The sequence below is a fragment of the Brachyhypopomus gauderio genome, chromosome 18 (assembly GCF_052324685.1).
Source record: "Brachyhypopomus gauderio isolate BG-103 chromosome 18, BGAUD_0.2, whole genome shotgun sequence".
In the NCBI taxonomy this organism is placed as follows: Eukaryota; Metazoa; Chordata; class Actinopteri; order Gymnotiformes; family Hypopomidae; genus Brachyhypopomus; species Brachyhypopomus gauderio.
The window spans coordinates 18,395,945-18,420,312 of NC_135228.1; the positions used below are offsets into that span (position 1 = coordinate 18,395,945).

At 43.2% G+C, this 24,368-nt stretch overlaps 1 protein-coding gene across 2 annotated transcripts; it reads right to left on the bottom strand.

Annotated features, from left to right (window-relative positions):
• Window positions 1–113: 113 nt before the first annotated feature.
• Window positions 114–24,364, bottom strand: rictorb (RPTOR independent companion of MTOR, complex 2b). 2 transcript variants are annotated; one of them, XM_076980675.1, is made up of 38 exons: window positions 24,303–24,364; window positions 24,125–24,172; window positions 20,409–20,506; window positions 19,453–19,517; window positions 19,207–19,338; window positions 18,309–18,372; window positions 17,821–17,947; window positions 17,514–17,683; window positions 16,422–16,489; window positions 16,186–16,253; window positions 15,852–15,934; window positions 13,810–13,897; window positions 13,611–13,701; window positions 13,425–13,491; window positions 13,153–13,233; window positions 12,931–13,031; window positions 12,664–12,829; window positions 12,421–12,522; window positions 12,259–12,305; window positions 12,006–12,141; window positions 11,661–11,860; window positions 11,258–11,384; window positions 10,802–10,966; window positions 10,512–10,588; window positions 10,193–10,271; window positions 9,646–9,755; window positions 9,470–9,557; window positions 9,247–9,339; window positions 9,026–9,132; window positions 8,532–8,806; window positions 7,150–8,185; window positions 5,408–5,585; window positions 5,154–5,238; window positions 4,857–5,060; window positions 4,539–4,691; window positions 4,221–4,344; window positions 3,951–4,089; window positions 114–3,845 (listed from the first exon to the last, which is right to left on the bottom strand). In XM_076980675.1, exons 1-38 carry the CDS (start codon window positions 24,349–24,351, stop codon window positions 3,771–3,773), a joined length of 5,166 nt encoding a protein of 1,721 aa, XP_076836790.1. In that variant the 5' UTR covers window positions 24,352–24,364; the 3' UTR covers window positions 114–3,770. The 2 variants fall into 2 exon arrangements, with proteins under 2 accessions (XP_076836790.1, XP_076836791.1); XM_076980676.1 differs by lacking the exons at window positions 24,125–24,172; window positions 24,303–24,364 and adding an exon at window positions 22,007–22,148.
• Between the last annotated feature and the right edge of the window lie 4 nt (window positions 24,365–24,368).

The window sequence follows — 24,368 nt, forward strand, 5'->3', positions numbered from 1 at the left end:
AACAATTTCCAACATGTGAATAAGGAGCAACGAGTGCTAAATAATACTGTTTTTTTAAATAAGTAATGCAAACACTAAGTCACCATGAGCCGAAATCAACAGCAACAAAAAAATCAAGGTGTTTTCTTTTTATTATTAACAATGCATCCCTTTCCTAAGATTGTTTCTCAAGGCTCATTTCTAATGCCCAAAACACTCAACTTTACAGGGGAGCACAATAAGGGAAAAGAAAACATTACAACTATGTACAGCTTTCTCAGAGATGTTTTCCTCAAGGAAAAATATAAATAACACTTCTTGCATCCATTTCTGCCAATGCAATATTAAATGGTGCTTAATAAATGTAATACAGTGCTCTGCAAAATCATGGGTACACTCCAGAAAAAGAATGAAGTTGCATCTTGTGTTTTACATGACACAAATGTACAGTTCAAACAATTCCTTCACCACTTCAGCAAGATGAGGACACCCTTCTCAAAACATTCAGATTTCCGTCCCAGAAGTAAAAGTCTAAATATTTGCTATAATTTATATTTTGTATTCTCTGGCACTTAAACCACCAGCGCAAAACATGCTTAAAATGACTCATGCAATAAGTTCCAGAATCACTGGTTTACTTGTCTACAATGATAATAAAGGGGAATAATATTGGAATGAAAAATAGAACTTTAGTATTTTTAGGTGTTCCATATTTTAGACTGACTCAGAATGCTTTGAACATTTAATTGAGGGAACTCTTTCCAGAATGTTAACAGTCTACATGGAGTTCCTGATTTTTAACTGAAGGGAAACATAACAACCATATCTTCATGCTTTATCTGTCCTGGAAAAGACCCCGGGTGCATTTAAATCTCGTTAGACAGTTGATGGGGCAGACATACAATCCAAAACAAAAACATGTTCCAAAATCACTCATCTCTGATGCTCTTCAAAAAACTACACAAAGAAGAGCTGGTATTATTGCCATAACTTAATGCATCTCATAGACATAAAAAAAGATAAAATCCTGATGTTTCAGGGAAAAGCCAAGGCAGACAAAGAAATTATTTATTAAAATCTACAATAAATAAAAAAGCTTTGACAATTTCATTAGGTCTAACAGGATTAAAGCTAACACAAAAATAAGGCAAAACAATTAAAGCTGCCTAAATAGCATGACTGGCCCAGCCAACAAACAAGCAAACAAATCCATCATTCGATTTCAATATAACCAATTACAATACCAAAATAATTTATTTGGAATCAACAGGCACGTCGAATAAAATTATTCAGGTACTGACCTCAAACCAAGAGAGTGAGGTCTGCGCATATTAATGATCAGCCTTGATCTGAGGAACTTATGTCAATGGGTTGAGAAACCAAGCTGATAAAGGCATTGTCATGGCAACTAGGAAGGCTGAATGCAGCACTCAAGAAATTGTTTACTGTAAAATTGGTTACACAATGACCACTTGGTTACAAAATTTGGCAACTTTTGTGAAAAACAAACCACAGAGCATTAAAGATGTAGCATAAAACTTTTGATGTGAACATAAACCACTGCAAGTGAGCACAAGATCATTCAGATCAGTGCTTCAAACACAGCTATACATGTAGCATAATTTAAGTAATTCCTAATTTTACATCATAATAGGTTGGACAGGCTTACTGTTTGAAGAAAAAAAAAGTCTTATTAAAATCATGATGGCTTGACTACAATTTTAATAATTAAACAATCACTCTTTTGAGTGTTGGCCTTCTGGTGTGTGTGTTTGGTGGAAAAATGTAGCAACATGAAGCAAAAGGCACCGATGTCCCCACACCACTACTAGTACATGTTCTGAACCGGTTTAGGTTCCTGGTCTTTGTACATATGCTACAATGGGAACATGACATGGCTTACTTAACAGAGTTCACGTTTCCTGAATTCTGAGTCTGCAACAGGGCAGTGAAGTTTCTCTCCAGCAGACAGTGCTGGGGCTCCTGGTCAGAGAGACTCATGCATTTGAAAAGCTCTGCTGAAGATGGCCAATTTATGCTTAGTCAATGTTTAAATGTTATTTGTCAGACACGCAAAAGGGTACCCTTATAGCTCAATGCCGCCTTTAACTGTAAAACATATAATCAAGATAAAACACTAAGGGATGATTGTGAAAGGGAATTCACCAGTTTAAAGCTCATTTACAATTTAAATAACTTTTTCTAAGCTAAATAAATTCCATGACATGGTCAGTGTTAAGCAATTTGCTGACAAAGACTATGCTCACAATGTTGAAGTGAACAGCAATTAAGTTTATCAAATTAATCACTTTCCTACAACAAAACTTCATGTCAGATACTACTGCAAAGCCTTTGCAAAGAGCCAACAATGTGCACTTCAGTTTTGTGTGGAGACTCATTACAAATTAAAATGCTGTATGATTTGCCTGCAAACACACCCTGCTGCTAATGTTACTCTGTTTCAGCTGCGCGAGTCTTTACCACTGATGGGATGCGAATGTAGACACAACTGAACCTAAAACGAGAAGCTGGAAAAAAGTGTTATATCTTTCTATCTAATTTCTCATGCATACAACTCCAAGGAATAAGTGCACTGCACTGTAGGTGTAGTAAAAACTGATGTGTGATGCACAAGGTTTCCAGGGAAACGGGCTATTTCTCTAGCACTTTGCTTGCACAGCAGATGAAGGTGTCCTATATGTCTGCTTTCCTCTGAAAACCTGTGTCCTACACTAGTGTTTACTACCTCTCTCCTTCTCCCTACATAGACACCCATAGATAGAGAAGATAGACACTCACACACTGGGGGATTGTGGGCTTGGTGGTGTTAAAGCTTCAATCAGAATGATCTAAGGAAGAATCTCTGTTGATGGCCTGTTTACATGTATCGTACATCAATTTCAACAGTTCTTGTGTAGTCAGAAACATCCTGATTTGGTTTTAAAGACCGCATATTTAGGTCCATGTTGAAATAGTGTACTTATTCTTTTTGTCTGAAAAAACTTTATTACACAAAAGGACACTGTTGAGAACATTGAGGTCTGAGATGAAATACTGCCAGCCAGAAAGTTGGATTACTAATTAATGATTGTCTTAATGGGGATGAGGTTAGATCTGATGCTTAGTTTTGATGAATAATTCAGTTACAGGCTAACCGTTTATTATTTCTGTATATACACAGAGGAAGTCAGTGACAAAGTTATGTTGTACAAACCACCAGACTCTTGTAGTGTTAAAACCAAAACTGAAGTATCCATTTAGGGAAGAGTTAGAAGTCATGCTTTTGTTGTTTCACTCTTTAACTGTTTTTGCCACTGTAGAGAATCAATACAGGAAATGAAATCAGTATCTTTTACAGCTTTCTGTCGATTTTGTTTTCTTTCAAGATGCCATTTGGGTAATTTTTTTTTTTTTATAGTTCATTTTTAAAGTTTTTTTATACATGTATTGTCAGTTCTTCTATCTTCATAAAGGTCAGTCAAAAGCTATATTTTGGTTACAATTCCCACTGCAGGATTTTAAAGAGAATTCCATCTTGAGTTCAGACATTTTGTTCAGGCAGGAAGTTTGTCGATACTGTACTTTTAATATGCCGTACCGTTTTTTTTCTATACACACTTTCAGCAACGACCTCCATGGACCAGCTCTCCTTCCAGTCTTTTCCACATGTGCACGTTTCGCCTCCCTGTGTTACCTTTTATTGCCTCCATCTTCTTGGTGAGGAACGAATGAAGAGTTCAGACGCAGAAGAGGTGAAGAACAGCAATTTCAGGCTGGAGTGGTTTAGAAGATCAGGACTCTGGTGGAGGATCTACAGTGGTAGACTTTGGTGGCATTGACAGGATGCTCTCTGCCTCTTCATAAAGCTGTGAAAAATGAAAGCACTACAATGAAATTTAGCCAACGAAAATACTTCAGGCAAATTAACAGGTATTGGAACTTCAAAAGAACAAAACTCTAAGGAACATTACCGGAATAAACTGAACATCTTGGAACAGTTCCTGTATAAAGCGTCGAGAAGCCAGTCTGAACATGCAATGCGCCAGCAAATGGGAAACTTCAGAGTACAGGCAGATGTCATCAAATGCATATGGGAACTTTTCCTTGATCCTAGAGATTAGAAAATTAAACTCATGATCAATTTAAATTAAAATAAAGGGATTACGTTTCATTAAAACTAAACTCAAGACATTAAAATCAATTCGCAAAGCCAGTTAAGTGCAGTTATGTTGTCTCCTTACGTTAGCAGTCCTGTCTCATGGCTTTTTGTTCCTACTGACGAGCTGAGGTTGATGACGAGCCGAAGAACCTCCTTCCTCAGTAGAACTCTGCATGCTGGAGCGTCCTCTGGAATGGTCTTAACTCCTGCAAGAAAGACGACCCAAACCAGTGTTTGCCATCTACCTGCATTGCTCATTCTCACTGTCTCGGCACAAACGTAGGACTTCTTCAGTGATTATGAACTTCAATAAAGCTTAAATATCTTAAATCTAGTAAGACGGTATGATTTAGGAAAGGGAAAAAAAAAAAAAAACCTAAATGCCATTTTAGATTCTTACCAAGAACCAGTTCAGTGCTGCGTGTGCTCCCAACAGAGCCCTGGGAAACGGCATCGCTGCAGCCAGACACCCCTGAGAACTTTGACTGGGGCATGACCTCGAGATGGTTGTGTACGGGCTGGCTGCACCACTCCGAGTACGGTGCGTCATAGTCTGGCAGCGAGAGGAGGAGAGGGTCAAAAAACAAACAAAAACCCCCCCCCAAATCCTAAAAAACAGTTTTCACTGAAACAGCGCTTGTGCGACAGCATCAGAACAGAGCAGCCATCACAGCCGAGTTCTACTAAGATCGGGAGTCGAGTGGATCTTGGGGCTCACCCGAGCGACTCTGCGTTGTGGGGTGCGTGTTGCAACCCAGCGCTCTGCAGCCCACACAGTAGAGGCAGTTCTCGTCGGTGTGCTCCTGCAGGCCGGTCTCCTCTGAGCCCAACAGCTGCTGTTGGTCAGCTCGACTCGCCGCCATCAGCTCGGTGATGCTGAGCTGAGACTTCAGGACAGAGTGCCGGGAGCCCTCGCTGAGACCTGCGAGAGAAGCACAAGGCCCGGGTCCTAAGGAAAGTGGATCTCCGTGTGACATTTTGTGTGGACTAAGACCACATTTGGATGCGTTTTTACCATCAGAATCTCCAGAGAAGAACTTCGCAGATCTGTCCTCTGATGGTGGGCTGGTCCTTTTTTGGAAGTATGGAGTATCCTTTATCTGTTAGCACAAAATTAAAATGCCATTTGGATTACTCTTCTCCTATCAGCATTTAAAAACAAACAAGCAAACATTTTCTCCCATAAGTTCCACAGCTACAAAAAAAATTAAAAATTATATGTATACATGTGTTTTTAAATATATATAAACAGGAGAGGCAGCCAACTACCTGGAACATATTGTTGATGTCCACAGGAAGAGCAAGGCCAATGTAATCATCTGAACTGCCATAGGTGGCACTAGACACCATGGAGCGGACGGAGGAGGAGCGCTGTAGTGTGGTCTGGCTGATGGGGCTCAGAAGGTCCTCCTTATCCAGAGATGCAAAGCTCAGAGCCTTCAGAAACCTACAGGGAGAACCAGTTCCAGACCCATCAGCAATGCACGCCCCGCGAGTTCATCAATAGTTTTTTGACTAATAAGGCCTAAATGAAAGTGAAAATGAAGGCAGTACAAATGTCCTCTCGTCCATGTCAGAGGATGCATGACAGACATTGGCTATAGCCAGCAGGAAGTCCCACCCCCCAGCCAGTAAAGCCCTTCAAGTCTGCTGCACAGGGAAGGGAAACGAGTGAAGAGAGGAAGAGTAGAGTAGGTTTGCTGATTCTACCTTCCTCAACACGTCTGTTTATTCCCTGGTCTGTCGTGTTGTAGAAAAGGCTCTTTTAATTCTGGTTGTGTACTGCACTTTTTTTTTCACACAAGATCACTAGTCACTTTTACAATATACACAATGATGTTGCCTAATTGCATTACAGTTCATAAATGCGCGATGGTGTTAGGTTTGATAGTACCTTTTGAAAAATTGTTCTTTTAATCGTTTAGAAAACACAAATAAATGTTTTTTTTTCTACTTGTGAATGCTCAAACCATTCTCTGTAGACTGCTTTAATTACAGTGAAGACATTAGGTATCTAATTGGATGTAATGACTACTAAATTAAACCGAGGAGAATAACTGTTAAATACATTCTATGCAATGGCTATATATGTGCAAAAAAAGCACAAGAACATGTTTTGAGTTTCAAACTGTTCAAACTGTGTTCAGACTCAGGGATAACGAATCATCTGTGTTGACCCCGAACGCCCGTCAACACAACACCCGTGTTTCTGCCAGAAATGTATAAGGAATTCAATAAAGAATCAGACAGAAAAGCAAAACAATAATGGCAGTAATGGGTGTGTGGGGTGTAGACACCAAAGAAAGGAATATCAAATAATACGACGTGCAAAACAAAGACAGAGGAGAAACGTCACAAAGTGCTAATCATGAAAATATTAATCATGAAACACTGCAATTAATTTAATCATGACTCATTTAACTCATGCCACAATTACTATGGTTTTCATTGCCTTTAGTGTAGTCATCATTTTCTTATGCACTAAAGCATACTAAAACAGAACATACTAAAACACAATATCTAGGTGAGCATTAGACTCTAATAGAAAATCTACTAGCAAAAGCTAATTTACAGATCTCCTTGTTTACTATGCAAGAACAGAAACATGAGTCCAAACAGTCCAAACAACAGTGATTCTGAAAGGTCTGACGTTAAAAAGTAGTCCTTTTTTTCTGTCTTTTTCTGCCATTCTACCCATTTCAGCAGAACAGTATTAGGGATGACCATGCAGAATATTGTCTGACCTACTGCATTATCTATGAGCAAATCAGCCTGACATTATCAGAACTTAATAGAATTATTTCCCTGAATTACTCAAACCACTGACAGTGGCCAATAGTTTGCACAAGTATAAAGGACAAACATTTGGGGTATAAAACTATAGAGCTGCTGCAGAGTTGCAGGATAAGAAACAAAAATCCAAATGCCCCGTCTAAACATACAAACAAATGCAGAAAAACAAAAGGATAATTCATAAATGGCAAGGAAATTTCATACATGACCACACCTACCTTCTAGGTGTGAGCCTGGAGTCCAAACTGCCTGTTTTCATCGTGATGGCGTCGGTGAAGAGGACGTCCTTGGCGGGGGAGGCCAGAGCCTCGCTGTGGGAGAGGGAGGGGTGGATGCGTTGTTGCTGCAACCGTTTGAGGGTGGCGTAGCCCAGCGCGTCCCTGGGGCTGGTGTACATGAAGCTGCAGTCCGTCAGGCTGGTGATGGTGGTCACCGAGGGGGATTTGAGGGACTGTGCGCGGCGGGGCAGCGTGTGCGAGGAACCCGGGGGTACCAGCAGGACGGAGTTGGACTTGGCCAGAGGCAGGTGGTTGGACTGGGGCGTGAGCGAGTGGAGGGTTTTGATCGTCTGGGCGCTGACGACCGTGTTGAGACTGACGCAGTCCGTGTCGACGGTGGACGAGTCCACGCAGCCCGCCGTCTCCCTGGACGGGCTGGAGCTCATGGAGCTGATGCCGCTGGTTGTGGTGTCCGTGTTAAAGCTCTGGCTGCGGCTTTTAAACTGCCCGCCGCCGGAGGATGAGGAGCCGTCTCCCGCTAACCGTTCCCGGCTGCTCTGTTCCCGTGGGCCGTCCGTGACCCCCGAGGCCCGCTCGGGAACCCGCGGCAGACGTACCTCGCCCTCCCCGATGCTGGGCGTGCTGCCCTGGAGCTCCGTCACCCTGCTGTCCACAAAGGAGGTCTCCAGACTGACCGAGGGGCTCTTGGGCAGGTGGCCGTCGGCGAAGACGGGGCTGAACACGTCGCCTTGGCCAGGGGAGTAGACGGAGGGCTCGGTGACGGTGCGGTTCCGCCGGAGGCCCCCGAGTTTTGGCTCGCCGTGCAGTTTGCTGCTGCTCCCACCTCCTTTGGGGTCACTGGTACTGCGCAGCTTCTTGCCCGACAGAGAGACCAGGAAGCGGTTGCGGACGAAGCGGCTGGAGGCGAGGATGGTGAAGGGACTGCGGTCTTTCAGCAGCTTGGACCTGAAGTAGAGTGGTTGCTCCTCAGACAGCTCAGAGCCCTCCAACTTCTCATCGTCTAGAATGTACATGCCTGCAAAACACAGGTGGTTTAAAACCTCAGTACTACAAACACTAAATTATTTAATCCCGTACAGAGAGCTAATATATATTGAACTCAGTATATGACGATGCCTTTTTATAGATTAAAATAATTTTGAAGAGGTTGGACACAACCGGATTTTCAAAAAAACAGGTAAAAATTCTAAAGATCTTTTTTCCCCACGACATTTGTCTTTCACCCTTTTATAACTTAATATTAAATATCATTTATATATACACTCAGTATAAAGTGTCTGGCACGTAATACAGCACACAGCTCAAAGCTGGCTGGAGGAAGCAGGTAATGGCCATCGGGGGTGTGGGGGAGCAGCTCTCACTGGGCTGGGTGGAGTCGCTTTCACTGTTGTGTCTGGAGCTGGTGGACTCAGAGTTGAGGCTGAGAGTGCTGGGGACGGAGGAGAGGAGGGTGGGGGGCGGAGGGGGGAGCTGCTGCTGCTGCTGCTGATGGAGCTGTTGCTGTTGCTCCACCTCGTCCGGCACCACGGGCCACTGCTGCCTGCGGCTGTGGCGAACGGCGTCCCAGCCCTGCGACTTCAGCATCTCACAGCCCTGCTTGGTCTTCGAGATTAGACCCAGCACGTAGAGACACGTCCTGAATGTGGGTGTGTGTGTGTGTGTGTGTGTGTGTGTGTCAGTGTCAGAGAGAGAGAATAAGAAGGTTATGATGACATAAAAGGGTGAAAAGTGACTCGATGTAGGGATACATGTTGAAGAAATGTAGTTGCTAAAGCACAGCTGCCCATAAAATATGTTAAGTAAGAAGGAAACCACGAGGGCGGTTTCTCTACCCAGCGGCCTGCTGGTGACTTACCCCCTAATTGAAAGAACCTCACAGTGGTGGGCCATAGCCACAATATCTGGAATTACATTCTCTTCCTGCAGCAGGTTCAGACCCCAATTCGATGTACCAATATTACCCTGGGGGACAGGCGGATCAAGAACACACAGCTTCAAGAACTGGTCTCACACACTCGATTAAGTTGTATGTCTACAGCTGTATTGTGTAGCGCAGGCATGCATGTGTGTACTAACCAAGGCCCAGAGAGCAGCTTTAAGATGTTTGATGCCTTCCCATGTGTCCAGCACTGGGGAACGCACAGTATAACTCAAATCTGGTACAACATTCTGTCAGAGAGGGGCGGCGAGGGAGGAGAGAGAGGGGCATTAGGATTCAAAACCATTGTCCATTCAAATAAACAAGTAAATAAAGAAGCAAATAAAAGGTCATAATAAAAAATCTAGCACTGCCGCTTACCTGAGCCTCCAGAAGATGGCAGCCTGTCTTATCATGCACGAGCTGACCGTACAAATGCACGGGAAGATATACGTTCGGCCTCTGCAGCCTGACCGGGACGACAGAGGGGACAAAATGAAGTTAGCAATGTAAATAACAGCCAGGACAAAAAGCATGTGGAGAGACCCTCTGTGCACCTTTGGTTGCTCCGCCGTACGTAGTTGTCCCCGTCCACTGGTTTGCGATACGTTGTGAGGGCTTCGTTTAACTGCTCTTCTATTAGGTCCACATACTTTAGGTTATATTCCTTCATAAAACGGAGATGTGCAGTGAATGGTCAGCAAAATTCTACCTCGACAGTAAAAAGAACCTGCTGAAGGATGAGGGCCGTGTTTGTCTTAGTAACGATTCACCAAGACGAAGCAGCTTGTTTGAATACCAGCATTACAAACTGCAAAAACACCCTCAGTCACAATCGGCTAAAATTGGCACAATTAGTTTAGTATTAATCTTAATTTACTATAAATCTTTATATTTACTATATTTGATTTTAATTCTATTGCTATTATCAACTGTTTAAATACGATACCTTAATAGAATACACAAGGTAACTTCTGCGCAGAGTAAAATAGGTGTAAAATGTTTCAGGCGCTTGCTAGTCTTGTAATGAAACTCCATGCTATATACATAATGTAACTGCGCTAAAACCAAGCAGTTCTTCTCATGGTGAAGCAGAGACAGCACCTTCTGCCACTTCTCCAGCTGTTTGGTGACATAGCCCCTCTCGTTGAGGTAGGAGAAACCCTTCGGAATGGACAAGAACCTGGAGAGAAGAACGAGGGTAAAGGAACGCGGCTGTGCGAGATGTTACGTTCAACATCGCTGCTGTTACTGCCAATCTGCAAAGACCCGGATCCTCCATACTGCACCAACAGTCAAATCATCTTAAAATCAGACAGCTGTGATGATATTTTGTGTCATCCATACTTGTGTTGACATAAATGAGCACTATCAACTCAGACACAGCTGCCTATTGTAGTTCACTGAGATATTTGCTACGTACCGTAAAAGCAGGAGCACACCCTTGTCCCCGAGGTGAGTCAGTGCAGGCTTTAGCTGGATGAGCGCATGGAGGTTTGCCTTACGAACACAAGCAAAAGAACACCATCAAAAACAGGCAAAACCTGCCAAAAGGCAAGTAGACAAGTAAAGTATTGAAAATATATTTTGGACTTTGGACTGCATCCTAGAAAGACTACATCCTCATTTGTCCCTGGTGCATACATCTCGTCTTTGAGATCCCATAAGCACGGACACAAAGTAGGGCATAAACATAAACTCCCTCTGCCTGACCTTGTCCTCGCACGCTTCGTCCAGGATGTCCAGCGCCTCCATGGAGACGCCTTTGTTCCGGTCATGGAGCTGAGTGACCAGCAGCTCGATACCCCAGTTACTGAAGAACTCCACGTTGGCACGAAGAAGCACACGCAGGTGCTTGGTCGCATACAGCCTGCAGTTCTGTGACACACACACACACACACACACACACACATACAGACATACAGACATACAGACACAGACACAGAGCAAGGGTTATTCAACGTTTGCCATTACAAAATGATTGTTTAAAAATCAGGTGACCACCTTGGTGTTAACATCTGCCGAGATAATCTGAATCTGGCTAACCGTAGTGTAGGTTGCGTGCATGTGGCTTGTTTGTAGAGGTTACTGAATAATCTCAGCATGTTTGAATGGAATATAAAATATAAGCCCCTCCGATGTTCCAAGGCAGGCAGCTGTGTCTCTTACATCAGTGCCAGCAGTGAGGATCTTTGAGAGGATGACCCGGGCTAGGCCGTCCCGACTGTAGTCCAGCGTGGACACGGTTAGCTTCAGAAGGTGGTCCTGATTCTTCAGGGAGCACAGGTTTAGCAAGCTGTAATAAAGCAAAGGTCACAGCCCAGGAGAAGTGCGTCAGTGTACCATCTACTCCACGTGTATCACATGTAGTCAAGATGAAAACACCCAAAACACCTAAAACACCTGTGCAGCTGGTTGGCGAGTAACGGCTTAGCTTGGTTGAGAGTGTCTAAATAACCGGCTTCACTATACGACCTTTCCCATAAACCGCTTCAGGTTCTGGCCCCACGGCCTCCGACTTCAGCGCCGTCCAGAGTGCAACTGGTCACCAGAAACATTTCTTCGAACTCACCACTGGAAGACGGCGCATTTCTCCAGTAACTTAACCCCATTAGGGTGGGCGGAGAGTGTGCCCAGGAAGAGGAAGTAGTGCTGGCTGAGGGTGTTGAGGAGGCCATTGCTCTGTAGGCTGCGGTCGGGTTTGAGTCCCGAGGATGAGGACAGCCACTGGACAATGTCCTTCACCAGGTCCTCCAGGTATGCCTGTCCATCCTGAGGAGAAAGGACACACACGAGAATGACAAAATATGAAACCGTCCAGAGAGACAAATAAAAGGGGGGGACATGTATTAAACATTTTATCTGATTATATTATATATTTTATAGCAATTATTTCTTTTTTTCCCTCCCTCCTCACCTCATCTGACTCCAGCAGGAACTCGATGAACTGGCAGCCAACCACAGTCAGCGGTTTGGCCTTGCTATGGTCCAGCTCCAGGCTGGCATACAGCTTACTGCTGGGTTTGTAGAAGAACAAAAGCCTCCGTACAAACCTAAGGACCAGCGTTAGAAGAATTCACCACACAACATCAGCAGAATGTTACGGCATGATGGAGTACGGTGGTTATGGTATGATGAAGACTGAAGAATCCAATCAGACATATTCTTACTTGTGCATTTGTTCATCTTTGTTGCTGCGTAGATTGACATTTGGCCACTACAACGTACAAACGTTTTGTAAATTAAAAGGTGCCTTTTTTTTAATCATGTGTACAACTTTACTTACATGGACTCATCGCAACATTGCAGTGATTCTCCACTACCTTACTAACCTTTAGTATTGTACCGATAAGGATCCAGTTCCAGTCCAAGTTCTGTTTGTGATTAAGAATCTGGCTGTCTCTCAAGTTCATCAGCAACGCCTCCTCAGTGTCCTAAAAGCAGCACATGCACAAAGATAAAGACATTCGGAGTTAAGCAACAGAACCCCTTGTTGGGATATACATGCACTAGATATCCGACACACGTCTTCATTAAGAGGGTCGACTTCCTGCATACGGACACGCCCCCCACACCTTGATGGCGTAGATGTCCTTCTGCGGCCGCAGGTGCTGCTCCCGGCAGTAGTGGGCGGCGGCCGACTTGCGTACGATGTGGTCCAGGTAGAGGCTGTTGGGCTTGGGGCCTCGCTTCTTCTTCTCATGGAAGCGTTTCAGGTAGTTCACCGCCGCACTGGCTCGCCTAGAATCATGGGTAAGGGAGACCACGCCATCAAAAAAACGTCGGTGTGCGTGGAGACATTACACACGTGTACAAAAGCTCTCGCAGAACCGAGCCCTTACAAACGCTTCTCTTGTGCAATGTCGAAGGAGGCCGCCATGTTCATGAGCGTGGGCAGACAGTGCAGGTGGTGGCTGTGGGAGTGGGGGAGGATGGTGTTGGCCTGCAGCAAAAGAAAAGACATCCCACCGATTCAGAGAGACACCCCAAGACGTTTTACACACTGAGGACAGATCTCGTCCCTCTAGATAAGAAGACTCAGTGAAAATGCAGAGGAGAGATACCATGTGCAATAGTTCTCCGAGGAGTATGGTAGCGCGTACTGAAATGTTGTCATCACTGCTAGTGACGACTTCCACCAGCCCCTGAAGACATGGAAGCAAGTTTAAACAAGCACGCACGTCATATTTAAGACTCTGTATCCATTGTGCAATCGTTTCTGGAGTCCAGCTCTCCAGAGAGTATTCTTACAGCATTGCATTTTTGCACTCATGTATTCATTTACCTTGTGGAGAAAACAACAATAAGACAAAAGAACAACAAAAAGAAACGATACCTCTAAAAGTCCACTGTTGATGAAGGCAGAGAGCACAAGTGCAAGGTAGTTATCCATCAAGTCAGGTCTAAAGAGGCAAAAAGGGAGGGGGGGTCACCTCAACTTTTAAATCACTTTTTAGAAGTCTTCTGCAAAGTTTCTGCACGAATATCTTTTTCCGTCATCCCTCCTATAATCAACTCCTACCTTGACCGTGCCCGATGAGGGAGGATCATTTTCGCTTCTGAAGCCACAAAGCCATCCGAGAGCCTCCAACTGTCCTGAAACCTACTTGGGTCTGCAGAGTGAAGTGTAACAGCACGTGAGTCTCTCCATGCAGCAACCATCCGATGGTAAAATTATTTAATAATACTCGGGGCAGCGAATCACACACGTCAACACTCACCGACACTAAGAAGAGCTTCAATGAAGTCTTGTGTTACTACAGGCACGGGGAGACGGAATATGTCGTACAACACTTCCAGGAGGCCCTTCTGCAGACACAACAACACACCGACATCAGCAGCTAGTTTAGCACTTACCATTAGTGTAACATTATCATCACCAAGCCTTTTCAATCAGCTACTCAGCATAGTTCTGAATCTGCACTTTTAAGAGCTGTGAAGGACCTTGCCGATCGCTTACGGCAAATGATTGCTGCTGATAATGGTTACATTAATATATTTCTTCTTGATCCAACTGCAGCATTCCACACAAAAGATAATTTACTACTCTCTCATTGTTCCTCCATTAGCATATCAAGGACAGCATTACTACTGGTAAATGCAGATTCCCCCCTGTACCTGATTATCTGGTACCATTCTGTTCAGGTTCTGTTCCGTTCAGGTTTAAGAGAGCTGGTTTCCAGCTATGGCTCAAGTGTTACAGGAGGTCACACTAAATACTTGCCACTGTACCTTATAGTCTTTTTTTTATTTTGCATACAAATTTCTTGTATTTTCCGTTTATATTCAAAGAAAGAGAGTGAGAAATAATTATATATGGTCATTATATCACTGCTAAGATTTTCCTAAATTAAATAAATATTTTTAAAAAAGAAACACTAAGGTACTGATAGCTCAGGAGACTATTTGATGAAATGGCTAATTACATTATTTATTCAGGCACTTTATCAGTGAGGCCTACAACTGCTGTTAAAAACCATGGCATGAAGTTTGATTGCTTTGAAGGTACTCTGTTCATCTTAGCGATGCCAAAACTCTGATTCAGGCCTTTACATTTTCCCAAATTGATTGACCATTTGTATTGGTCTCCCTCCCAAATAATAAAAACATGAATGCAAATTGCTTAAATGCTTAACTCAGCTATGCCAACACCAGTGTTAATTTTGACAGCAATTTTTGATTTAGTTTTAGTCTTAGTCTTTTGACTAAAATGTAATTTAGTTTTAGTCATAATTTAGTCATTGATTTGTTTTTAGTCTTAGTCTAGTTTTAGTCGACTAATTATCATTAGAATTTAGTCGAATAATATCAAAATAATTTAGTTGACTAAAATATAAATGGTGTAGTAGTCATTATATACACTTGCACAAAATGAAACATTTATTAACCAGTTACAGAATATTATTTTTTGTATGTGCAATATATACAAAAACAAATTTCCAAACAACTCTATTGACCTGAACTTATAGTTACTGAGCATAACAATAACAAAACATTGATGACCAGTAGGTCCGCTCTACCTGAAAACATATGGAGTTTATGAACAATGCATATTACATTCTATATAAAACTGGGCGCCGTAAAACAATGCCATAGCCCGCAGATGTCGTTTCATTTGTCGTATTTGTCCCGACATCATCATTCCTCATGGTTTACACAGCATCTTGTTTTTCTCAAAGTCAAAGGAGAAATGTGTCCATATATCGCCGCTCATCTTTCTCCCTGCTGACATTGTCGAGTTAACTTCGAGTTTAATTTCATGAGTGACCACAGTTCACGCGCTGGTTTTGTCCTAACGGGTTCTGCGCGATGTGAAGACGTTAGTTCTGATTGGATGGTTACCCGGTTTGTCCCGCCTCTCCGTGTACGCTAAAGTAGTTACGGTTGGATCTCTTCTTAACTTATCCCTACCTTTCACTAAACTAAATCAGGTCTGATTGAATGTCGTCGCTGGACAATATTTTCGTCTCGTTTTTATTCGTTGACGAAAATGTCCTTTAATTTCGTCATCGTTTTTATCCCTTCGTATAGTTTTAATTTAGTTATCGTCTCGTTTTCGTCATGAAAAAAGGTTCGTTGACGAAAACTATGACGAAAATTATTCGTCAACGAAATTAACACTGGCCAACACATAACTGATGTTAATATTTCTATATGGGTATGGTGAGCACATAAAGAAAACCATTCCATCACACTGGTACCTGTAGGGTTAGGATTATGCCAGTTTCCTTGGCCTTGTTTATCTCAGATGGTTTCTACATACCCTTACTTCCATATTGGGGATACAGAGCAGGCCTATGAGGGACTGGATGCCAGAACTTCCCGACTTGCAGAGGTTAATGATGCCTGGATGTCATAAGGAAAAAGGCACTGATTGATGCCACTGATTTTCAACTAGTTCATAAGCAGTTCATAACCTAACTCAGATTATAACATAACATAGCACTTGGAAGTTAATGACAAGTTAGTCCTTGTGCTAATGGTCAATATTCTGTCTCAAATAACATTAATCATGGCAAACGTGTATGTTTTTACAATTCAAAAATACATGCAAGAGTAAAGGATTTTACAAGTTTAGAAGAAACCGGATTACATACCAGACCACGAACGGAAGGAAGCAACAATGGACATCTTACTGGCCAGAAACCGAGCCTGCCGGTCCTCCCTGGACGGAGGGGGGGTTTCACATGAGCAAAATCACAGTGACTCGTTTCCCAACATACAACATGCCACATGGAAAAAATGACGGCGGTTTTTATCTACTTCATGTGTTATGTTGAGGCAAACTCTAAGCTCCATGTTGAAGACAAGCAGGAGAAAGCAGCAGACTCACTTGAGCTGACCCTCCGCCGTGTCCGGGTTGTGTCTGTAGTGAAAGTCGGTATAAGGGGCCAGGATTTGCTGAAAATTAAGAAGCACAGTTCATTTGAACAGCACAACACAGAAGGAACTCAAGTGCTTTAAATAAGAACAAAAACGTGAAGAGTGAGAGCAGAGGGGGGTGAGAGGAGAACGTCGGGGGGTGAGAGGAGAACGTGGGGGGGGTGAGAGGAGAACGTGGGGGGGTGAGAGGAGAACGTGGGGGGGTGAGAGGAGAACGTGGGGGGTGAGAGGAGAACGTCGGGGGGGTGAGAGGAGAACGTCGGGGGGTGAGAGGAGAACGTGGGGGGGGGTGAGAGGAGAATGTGGGGGGTGAGAGGAGAACGTCGGGGGGGTGAGAGGAGAACGTCGGGGGGGTGAGAGGAGAACGTGGGGGGGTGAGAGGAGAACGTCGGGGGGTGAGAGGAGAACGTGGGGGGGTGAGAGGAGAACATCAGGGGGTGAGAGGAGAACGTGGGGGGGGTGAGAGGAGAACGTGGGGGGGGTGAGAGGAGAATGTGGGGGGGGTGAGAGGAGAATGTGGGGGGTGAGAGGAGAACGTCGGGGGGGTGAGAGGAGACCGTCGGGGGGGTGAGAGGAGACCGTGGGGGGGGTGAGAGGAGAACGTGGGGGGGGTGAGAGGAGAACGTGGGGGGGGTGAGAGGAGAACGTGTGGGGGGTGAGAGGAGAATGTGGGGGGTGGAGAGGAGAACGTGGGGGGTGAGAGGAGAACGTGGGGGGGGTGAGAGGAGAACGTGGGGGGGGTGAGAGGAGAATGTGGGGGGGGTGAGAGGAGAATGTGGGGGGTGAGAGGAGAACGTCGGGGGGGTGAGAGGAGACCGTCGGGGGGGTGAGAGGAGAACGTGGGGGGGGGTGAGAGGAGAATGTGGGGGGGTGAGAGGAGAATGTGGGGGGTGAGAGGAGAACGTGGGGGGGGTGAGAGGAGAACGTCGGGGGGGTGAGAGGAGAACGTGGGGGGGGGTGAGAGGAGAATGTGGGGGGTGAGAGGAGAACGTGGGGGGGGTGAGAGGAGAATGCGGGGGGGGTGAGAGGAGAACGTCCGTACCTCCAGCTCCACATCACAGCGCACATACTGCCGCGTATGGGGGTGATTGAGCAGGTGCAGGATGGTGGTCATCAGAGCCTCATTGATGCGACTCAGCTGACAGTCAATGACATTTTTGAGGATGGTCTTGAGACCCCCCCGCCGAGCCACAATCTCTGGGTTTTTCAGTGCTGCAAAAGCATCGCCATACACATCACATTCAGATTGGCAAGGTGAAAAATAGAGGAAGGGGGAAAAAAGAGGACATAAATATGTATGTATGTGTGTGTGTGTGTGTGTGTGTGTGTGTGCCTGTCCATCCACCCACCAAGTTCACAGATAATGGCAATGCAGGCGCGCACCATGCGATCGCGCTCCTGAAGGCCATCGTTGCCTACGGCAACAAGGGAGTTGGTGATGGAGCTGGGGAAGAGCTGGGCATTCACAGTGATGATCTGAGAGAGAGAGAGAGAGAGAGAGAGAGAGAGAGAGAGAGAGAGAGAGAGAGAGAGAGAGAGAGAGAGAGAAAGAGAGAGAGAGAGAGAGAGAGAGAGAGAGAGAGAGAGAGAGAGAGAGAGAGAGAAACATTAACCCTGAGGCCATTAATCAGCTCCTGCATGTGTGTTTCTGTGCAAACACACAAGAAGAGACATCAAGTTTAAATAAGAAACACACACTCTTGGAACACGCTGTGTTCATTTAACATTAAATGCTCGATACCAATATTGACAAATGCACATGGAAGGCAGCGAACGTGGTTACATTTAGAGTCGTGAGCACTTCAAGGCACCAAGCAGCCGGAGGGCCTCTGCTCACCTTTCTGACCAGCCGCAGGGCCTGGGTCCGCTCCACCTCGTTGCTCTGCTGGATGTCGATACATCTGAACAGGGAGGAGAGGACAATGTGACACAGGAGCAGGACAGCACGCTTACAAATGAAAAAGTCTCATCAGTTAGGAATCCTGTGCTATTTCAAAATAAGAGTCAGCACTACATTCAGTGAACACACATACTTCATCAACATGTACAAAACCTGCAATCTGTTACAGCAGTCATAACCTAAAGGGCCAGTGCACCAACAGCATTTCTTAGTGTATAGATACAAAATAACTTACCAGAATCGTTACGTTTCATGACAGCAGCTAACTGCAGTTGGCATTAATATACAAGGTACTTGTTTAGCTGTACACAGTGCACTATGTGTAAACTGTAACTGCGGAACTAGAGAGATTATTAAAACACTCTCTCTTCTGGAATGTGTGAGAGACTGTCCTGACGGTGCCCTTTCATTTGAACTCCCTGAGGTGTGCCTGTATGGTTGGAACAGCCAGTTCAGAGAGGAGACCCTGCTGCTGGACGAGATGACCACAGACAGCACGGGCACAAAAGGAACACAGCCTCCCTGCTGTCTCCTAGCCTATTGCTTCATACTGATCTTAACTAGGGATGGCTACCTCCTCACACGGCCTCTAGCTTACTCTGCTCTTCTGAATAGAACCGAGGGGGGGGGGGGGGGGGGGGGGGGGGGGGGGGGGTTTAAAACTGATGCAGTCAGACCCTGACATTAGCTGCTCCACTCTTCTCTAAGCATCAGTGTCAAGAGGACTAGTGCTTGTTTTTGCCGGCCTAGGAGAAGACAGCAGCTATGATGATTACGTTGTGAATCGCGGGTGCCTGACCTATAGGGAGCTGCTCTCAGAGCGTGCTTAACACACCTGGCGATCAAGTAGTCCACCTGAAAGCGGAGAACTTTATGGAGGACGGCGCTGTCTCTGATTAGGTAGCGGAGAGCTCGTAGACCTGCTGCCCGGACTTCCTTGGCTTCGTTAAGCAGAGCCAATCGAAGGCTGGAGGAGGGACAGGAAATCAAAGCGTTAAGGTTTCTCACAACATCTTTGTTGTACTATCATTGGTAATGATCAAAGTTTAAAAGATTCATTTCTGTTGAAGTAAAGACTCACCAGATGATGATTTCATCATAGGTAAAGCCAAACTTTTCTTCTGAGTGGCCCACATTGCAAAGTAGCTGTGTGAATGGAAAATGTGCATGAATGATCATTCTATATGATTAGCATGAAGAATGTAACAGTTTAAAGAGGGAAGCTGAACAAAGTCACAGAGTAAAACTGTTCAGGGCTCCCATATGTCAGCTTTACACTGCCATTATTTTGACTTTTATCATGAATTATTTATTGTGAAACAATTCTTTGGTCAAGTGTTAAAATCTGTGCTCTATGAACATGTAATTTGACCAATTTTAGTGCCTCTGTGAGAAAAGACAACGATCTTCTAGCAGTGTCAGAAACTTTGCTCTAAAATTCTGCAGTATAACTATTGCTTCAATAAATAGTACAACCAGCAGTATGACCAATGCTTAACAATTACAAATATACACCAGTATACCAAAAGGAAATAAAATATGTGGAACTCAAAGAATGCGTTGTGGAATCGTCAACAAACAGTATTATTATTATCATTATATTTTTTTAAGTTTGTTGGAGACCCATCCCCCATTTCAGACAAAAATATGGTCATATATGAATGATAAAAGCAGAATATATTTTTATGAATATGAATGTTTTATTGTCTGAATCCCTTTACTGCACACTGCTGGCTTTTTTTGGTGTCTGTAAAACAGCAACAGAACTTATGGTATGAAAATAATTTCAAAATATATTGTAGGACCTATGTAGTCCATGGGAAGTCTATGAGTATGTTCTATTTTCAAAATGTATCCATTACTGGCTTTTAAACTTAAACTAAAGGCTTTCATTAAGGAAAGCTAGAAGCTTACAGTGACCACTGAAATATCTAAAGTTAATGCAGCAAGTTAGCAACTATGTCCCAGACCCAGAAGGAAAGGGCTCAACAGCACTGACTGAAGAAATCCCAGTGGCTTAGTCACCCAAAGACAAACCTTAATGAAGTTATTCAGGTGTCCCAGTTTACGCATGTTGGAGACACCCTGCTGTTTGGCCACATTTTGAAGGATCTCCCGCAGGTTGTCTTTAGGGTCTGAAATAAGAATAAAAATCAGATGACAATACAGGCATAAAGTGGGATAGGGTTTTTTGCTGACCCACAGTAACATCACGTCTTATTATTATTACTACGAAGATATCTATTCTTTTTTAACAAGATTAAGAGTATAGTTAGCTTGGTCAGTGATTCAATTAACCGTGTATGTAGCTTTAATTCCCAGGCAACAATAATTGTCTGGAGAAGGAGATCTGTTTCCATGCAATCAGACTTCATTTCTGGGGAAGGGAAGTGTGTTTAAATACCAGCCAGCCATGATACTCTAGTAAACGAGTAGATCACTGAGAGCAGAGGAGGTGGGCATCTCTATTAGGGTTACCAAACTCTACAGTACAATTGTGTCCAGAATGTGTTCTCAGAGAGTGTATTTAAGGAAGCAAATAACACAGAATGGTGGTCAGTTGATATTGAGATTTGTCTACAGCTAACACAGCAGCAATGTGAAACAGCAACATTGAATGAACTTTGAATGAATAGTATTCAATGCTAATCATGCAATTTAAAAAAATGGTACATTCATGTTTGGAACTGATACAATAAGATGAGTCTTGTACAAGTGCAAGACCATTTTGTTGACAAATATTATTTGTGAATAAGAAACACCCATCAACACCACCCAAAGATGTCACCAAATCTGCACTGAACAATCCACTAAGAGAAACATATGATGCCATAGAAAACAGAGTCCAAATCAAATCCGACCCTATTGCAGCTTGTCAAACACGTCCTTCAACGTCCTTCATGTTTAGTCAGTTATTTTCTAGAACAATTCTCAAAAGAGAACATTATGAAGCTTTTAAATATTTATTTTCCAAACTACTAAGATTACAGGTGTCTAGGCATATTCATTAGCAAAATAAATACTTAAAAAATTGATTTGCAACAAATATGAGCTATGTATATGTATTTTGCATATATGTAGTGAGGTTATGTCTGGAACTGCTCAGAAAGGTAGGTAGTGATTTAAAATATAAACAGTTAGCAATTATTTAACATTTATGCATTATGGAACATGTATGCCTGTATCAAATCTGCAACAAATTTGAAACAGATGCATTTTTAGGGGTAATAAACAATTCTGTTTTCAAGATAAGCATTAGCTATCAACACAAACTACTTTCACAGACATGGATTCTAATTTTCATTAGTGTCAGGCACTTCACCTTCACACAAATTAACACCAAATACTTGTTTTACCACTCAACCAAAAAGTAAACTGAAAATATAATCATTATACTGATGTAAGATTCTCATTAAATCCTAGTAACGGCACTAATACCAGGTCTTAATAAAATGATTAAAGTAATGATCAATGGTCTGAAGAATGGTCTGACACTTTATTCTACCAGGTCATCACATCTCACAAGATAATCCTAGAAATCTGCAGGCCAGATGTTTCCTATCACCTACAGATATCTCCATTTTTTTCTTGTGTATTGCAGTGATTCTCAAATCTTATATTGCTGCTCTACTTACGTGAAAACATCAGTGTATTAGCACCGTCGACACTCCGATGAAGTTATGTGGACATGACTTAAATGCACCAACATCCAATCTCCACCACCTAAGAGATGTGATTGCTAGCTGATACGATATTAGCTATATAACACATGGTCTCCCATGTAGTGTAAATTCACACTATAAAATAGTCTGTCTCTGGGCTCCACACTGATTCATGACCATCAACACTCATTCACAATGGCCATTTGTGAAAGATCTGAACAGAGGCAATTGTTTGTTGTATATGCCATCATGCTGATGGGCTAATGCACGAGGGGATGTGATCTGCATCTTGATATAAAGGATCCATGTGGTACTCAATTAGCAATAACCTATTAGCACATTTCATTATTTCACTAAGACACAAATGTTTGTACTGGCATCATAGACAGATTAAGACTGAAGCAGGCGTTCATGTACATGGTTCAGTTTATCTGTACATGTCACATTTTTAAAATAAACATTCAAAGGTTATACACTTGACAAATGGAACCCAAATGCTTCCGCTAATATAGGCCTACTTCCTTCGCTGTGTTTATAGCATACAATTAGCATCAAACAGTACCAGCTCTTTAAACTGTAGTTCTGATCCCAGATGTCATGAGTTTCACAGTGACTAGGAAAAAAATGCCTACTGTAAGTAGTCAGTGTACCTTGTCACATTTAAGTGGTTTTGTCACATGCTAAAATATCAAGAGGTCTTTAAAATATGTTCACCTCCCACGCCCCATCCCATTTGGAAGGCTAATTTCAAAATGAGGCTAATTTAACTGGAAACAAGTGATGTATTGGTATTGCACTTTAGGAAGTATAACACTTCTCTTATTACATATTTCAAAAGCTTCTAAACTGGGGGAAAAAACTATTCAAAAAGCATAAATGCATACAAATTATAAGCATAAAGGCAAAGAAATTAAGCAAATAATGCTTGGAATTAGAAGTGTGTGGTATTTATATTTCCCACTGGAAACAGCAATACAAGATCTATAGCCACATCACCATAACAACTTGTTGTCATAATGCAATCTCAGTTCATACACTAAGGAGTAGTTTCTAAATAAAAAATTCATTTACTTAATCCAGATAAATTCAGACTCAAACTCACTGCTTTTGTGATTATCTATAGACTCCCGACTCACCAAAAATACAGTAAACAGAACGTAAAAAGCATGCACCGTCAGTCAAGTCAATGGATGCCCTAATAACGAGGGTACATATCAGTATTTAAAGCAAAACACAATGTAAATACATAATGTAAACATAAACATTTTAAGGAAATTAAGCCCACATGCCTAAACGTCTCAAAAAACGCAAAGGCTACTGGAATTTGTTGTGAACACACAACAAAGCTCCGTAAGGTGTGAAGACCACAACAAAGGTTACAAATTTGTGAGAACACAAAATGGAGCTTCACATTAGTAAACATGCCAACGTGTGACCCAGGATTCAACCCAGGATTTGATATAAAAGGACCATACGATGATCAGAGGCCAAAACACCGGTATACCAAGCTCACGATCGACTTACTATTTGACAGCTTTCATAATTCTTCCCTTGGCTAACTAATCCACACCACGTCGTATGAACCCAAACAAAAACAAACATGTCAGTCCCATTCTGACCAGCTGGACTGCAAGGCTATAAACAATGCCCATAATGTCAGGCACGTCCTGCTGCAAGACCAAACCGCTCAATAACATCCTCCAAGTTGTCTGTCAGGGCAATTCACTCGGCCAGCTAGTTAGCAAGAAATATAAGCAGAAATGTAGCAAATAAAACCACACACACACACACACACACACACACACACACACATACACACATACATACATACATATATATATATATATATATATATATATATATATATATATATTTCTGGCCCTTTGCATGCTGGCTCCTTCAACTTGAAATGTCAGCGAAGCTGTGTGATCTTTCAATGAATGATGATCATTTTTTTTAATTAAAAACGTGCCAGACCGTATGAGATCATCTCCGAGCACCAGGAGAGTAACACCATCCCCGCTAAGGCTAGGCTAGCTAACAGCCAGGCCAGCCAGGCGACCGCCTCCCCGTCTGACTGACTTCACCTACCTCTGCTCAGATCCAGCGGTACGTTCTCCTCCCCACTGTCATTCCGACCTGTTGGTGCACAAGCCAGGCTTATAATCAACATTCACCGCCCCCACAGACCGCTGACGTTTTTTAAAAAAGTGTATTTTTAACATGAAGAAACAAGCCGACGTAAAAACTTGAAGTAGTTCAGTCTCACCCCGCATCCGTACACTTCGGATAGGACGAGCTCGGATGCTAACCGCCATCTTTCCAGAGACGATTC